Raw genomic sequence first — 4,432 nt, forward strand, 5'->3', positions numbered from 1 at the left:
TTGTTTTAATATTATTCTATTATTTTAATTGTTTTAATGTATAATATTTTGGGCGGAAAGGAAGATTTCGTTTTGGAGGATTTTGTTTTTATATATATAATAATATAATATATATATATATATATATATATATATATATATAAAGATCAAGATTATTATTATTATTATGTACAAAAAGTGAACTTCATTCGCAAAACAAATTTTGCTTTATTATAGTGTGTGTGTCTTTTTTTATTTTTTTTTATTTTAATAATTTATTATTAAAAATTATTTTAAAATATCAAATCACCTTTTATATAAGCAAATAACCTGATGAAATACATGATAACATGCTTACACATATTAAAAGTGTTCATTAACTTACATTTATTTTTGGTTTAGTGACCTAATTACATTTGTTACGATCTATTTGAACCTTATTCCTTTTTATAATTTACTGTATGAGGTCCAGACCACGGCCACTCCGTGCTAAACTATGCCGGCGATTCCTAACCCTTCCGTCCTTATCCACAGCCGCTTCCACCACCACCACCGGCTGGCCACCGTGTTCCGCTCTCTCCACGGTCACCTCAACCTCTCACCCTTTTCCCTTTCTGGCCGTACTTTCAGACCTCACTCCACTTCTCCATCTTCATCCTCATTATCTGTAGAGTCTTCCGCAGAATCGCCTACGCAGAACACCCGGTCCGGAAGGTCTGGTTCTATTGCTTCCCCTCCGGTTCATCTCGATGTCTTGCAGAAAATCGACGTCAATCCTCCTAAAGGCACCCGAGACTTCCCCCCTGAGGACATGCGTCTTCGTACTTGGCTCTTTCAGAACTTCAGAGAGGTCCGCTACTCTGCTTTTGCTCTTTATTTATGTTTTTGGTGGTTTGTATTCGAAAACTTCATATATCAACTTTTTAATTACAATGTACAATCATTCAATGTCGCGTTAGTGCAAGCTATTCAGTGTTGTCCTGTGATCGTGTAGCATTACTAAATGTTAAAGTCAAAGTTATCACGACTTCACCATCCGGCGTGATTTTATGGCTCCAAGCGGCTCTTCCTGCTCTCTAGAATACTCTTAATCTTAAACGAAGATTGATTTCTAACCTCAAATCTCAAATCAACAGTAGACCAGCCTCAAACTATTAGAATTAGCAGATCACACCATGTCACCATATATACATAAAATAGGAATGAATAATTATAAAGTTAGAAGAAAACATAGGATTTTTTATAAATGAAGTGTGACAAGCAATTAACATTTTTGGATATTGGACAAAAAGTTTCCTGAACTCAATGAATGTTGTTAGAAGTAGAAACGAAGATCAATACTGTGACTTATGCAGAATCAAGATTAAAAAAAATATGTGTTACCTATACTAGAGTGTGTGCCACCAATGTTTGAGCTGTATATTTGTACATGGCTTCTAGATAAAGAATGCTACAGAAACATGCTCCTAGTGTGACCATCATTGAAGCTAACATGGCTTTTCTGTTCCCCTTGTATCTACAGTTAAACTTTATATAGAATTAAAAGGGGGAGGAAGGAATGTTTTTGAATAAGGTAATCATTCATGGTTGTTGGTACCTTGTAAGTACTATAGAATTAATATTTAAGTATTTAGGCATTTACAAGGAAACTGTTATAGGCAAGATTGTTGCTCATATGTGGATGCTGGTGGTATGTTATAAGTCTATATTTAAAGAACAAGTTAAGAGCAATTAAAATGTCATCAATTAATCTTAATTAATTAAATATTATGGAGTATATGCCAACATCCTTTTTATCTTTTTCGTATTAACTTTTGGAACCTTTAAGAGAAATGCTGGCTCTCAATTTATTTTTGCAAAGCTCTTTGATTAATTGGATAGTTACCAGAGTAGCTTTCAGTTGGTCTCTTACATGCTTGTATATGTTCTGGTTTTTTGCCATGTGTTTAGGTTTCACAATCATTCGGGTTTGAAGAGGTGGATTTTCCTGTGCTAGAGTCAGAGGCTCTATTTATTCGGAAGGCTGGGGAGGAAATCAGAGACCAGGTCTGTGTTCAGTGGTTTCATTTTCTTGGGAATTCTTGCTTTGTTCTTACATTTCATATGAACACATTTATTGGGTGAGAGACTGACCATGCATCTTTTGTCTTTTTTAGTGAAAAACTAAGTTAAGGTATTAATGTTTTTTTTATTTTTAAAAGTTAATGTATTAATGAAAATAGCATGGAACACAAATAAACTATGCATTTCAAACTAGGGGTGTAAACAAATTGAATCGAGTCAAATATCTTACTATTCGATTCGAATTCGACTAATTTGAGAACTATGCATATTCATATTCCATAAATATTCGAATCTAAAATTTTATTCGTATTCGATTCGGCTACATTATTCTAATATATTTGATTCGACTCGAACATTCGAATTCAAAATGTCTAACTTAATTTTTTTTACAAGTTCTCCAATAAATTAAGATAAAATGTAATAAAAATTTAAATTTAAATAGCATAAAATTTTCTATTAATATACTATTATACTAATATTCTATTAATATACTAATTTTTTAAAGTATATATATATATATAGTCGAATCAAATATATTCAAATTCGTATTCAAATTCGAATAAAATTAGTTTCGAAATATGTATTCGAATTCGAATCACGAATCGAATTAAAAATATTTGATTTGTTTACACCCCTATTTCAAACCTCAGCTGGGGCAACTAATGATTACCGCATGAAATTAGCCTTCCAAGATAAGGAGTACTTATGCTTCTTTAGGCTTTCCACCTTTTTTCTTGTTATTTTTACTTCCGTTTTAAGTTTTTTTAGGTCTTCTTATCCTCTACTGTGCATCTCTCATAATGAAATATCCTTTTATTATTATTATTATTTTTTATTTTTTTATTTTTATAAATCTATTGCATTTAACTCTAGACCCATTTCGTCCTCCTTTCTACCTAGAATGGCTTGTGTTGCTACACTATTTGAAAGCATAATATAATTCTGCTATTAAATATTTGAAACATTTTTCTATGCTTTTCATCTTTACATAGAGTAATTGATATAGAACTGCCAGAGTCAAGGATAACATTCTGAACTAAAGAAAGAAAGCAAGAAATATGAATTTTATGTTCTGGAACCCAAAAAAAAAAATAGATGTGACCATGTCAAACCCAGTGAATAATGAGATTGAATTTGATATTCTGCAAGTTGATCTGTTTTCCTCACTGACAGCTTTATTGTTTTGAGGATAGAGGAAACCGTAGAGTTGCATTGAGGCCTGAACTTACTCCTTCATTGGCAAGACTTGTAATACAAAAAGGGTAATTTGATGCTAAATTGTTTCATTTATTTGCACAAAAAATTTGATCCTTAAAAACCTGAAATGTCCATAGTTATTTATTTGATATTCATGATTTTGTTATCCAGGTACAGATGCCAGATTTTGATCTGCATGTTTTTTTCTGTCCAGAAAATCTGTACCCCTTCCCTTAAAATGGTTTGCCATTGGACAATGCTGGCGGTATGAGAGAATGACCAGGGGACGACGCCGTGAACATTACCAGTGGAACATGGATATTATTGGTGTACCTGACAATACAGTATGCAAAGTCTATGATTGTCCTTTAGTAGGATGAGTGAATGTCTTTTTGGTTATTTACCAGCAAAGAAGAATTATAATAGAGATGACTACTTCCATTTTCTTTTGGGCACAAAGTGGTTCTATTTGTTTAAATATACATCTGGGGAAAACATTATAATCCAATTATTTTATTATAGTGGATGCTAGAATAATATTATTATTTAATAATAATTTTTTTTTTTTTTTTAAAAAAGAGAGGAAATACCTTTGTTATTTCTGTTTAATGTATAACTTAACTATTTTTCCTGTGTTTTTCTAGGCTGAAGCAGAGCTGATTGCCTCAATCGTTTGCTTTTTCAAGCGTATTGGCATTACAGCAGCTGATGTTGGATTTAAGGTCTCTAGTCGCAAGGTGAGAGTCTATATACCCTCTTAAGTCGATGATAGTAATTAAAAGAATCTATAGCTGAAACAATTAATTGATTTCCAACCTTTTTACTTTGCTCTTTCACTGATCAGCTATTTTCTTGACCTGCTTGTGTATTGTTGTACATATAGTAATGTGTAAAACCATATTAAGTCGTTATTGACTTTAGACTGAAAAATTCCTATTTATGTGATTTAAGAACTTTACTATTTGATTGTTTTTCTTTATAAATTGTATTTTAAACTAGTTGAATAAATGACTGTGTTTGAAAGAGAAAAAAATAAAAATTCTCAGCACCTTGAAAGAATAAAATTTATCTAATTAATAGAATTTTGAGCTTGTGTAAGTTCTTTTTGCATAATCATAGATCAAAGAGATCCTCTCTCTCTCTTTTTTTTTTTTTTTTTTTTTTTTTTTTTTTTTTTTTTTTTTTTTTTTTT

The 4,432-nt window shown here is 31.3% G+C and overlaps 1 protein-coding gene across 1 annotated transcript in view; it reads left to right on the forward strand.

Moving 5' to 3' along the window:
- Window positions 1-459: 459 nt before the first annotated feature.
- Window positions 460-4,432, forward strand: part of LOC116031027 (histidine--tRNA ligase, chloroplastic/mitochondrial-like) — an 8,191-nt gene continuing 4,218 nt past the window's right edge. The window contains exons 1-5 of the mRNA XM_031273457.1: window positions 460-829; window positions 1,930-2,025; window positions 3,217-3,305; window positions 3,455-3,584; window positions 3,885-3,977. Coding sequence (XP_031129317.1) covers window positions 476-829; window positions 1,930-2,025; window positions 3,217-3,305; window positions 3,455-3,584; window positions 3,885-3,977 — 762 coding nt within the window. The 5' untranslated portion in view covers window positions 460-475. The remainder of the gene's footprint in view (window positions 830-1,929; window positions 2,026-3,216; window positions 3,306-3,454; window positions 3,585-3,884; window positions 3,978-4,432) is intronic.

The sequence above is a fragment of the Ipomoea triloba genome, chromosome 9, assembly GCF_003576645.1.
Source record: "Ipomoea triloba cultivar NCNSP0323 chromosome 9, ASM357664v1".
Classification (NCBI taxonomy): domain Eukaryota; kingdom Viridiplantae; phylum Streptophyta; class Magnoliopsida; order Solanales; family Convolvulaceae; genus Ipomoea; species Ipomoea triloba.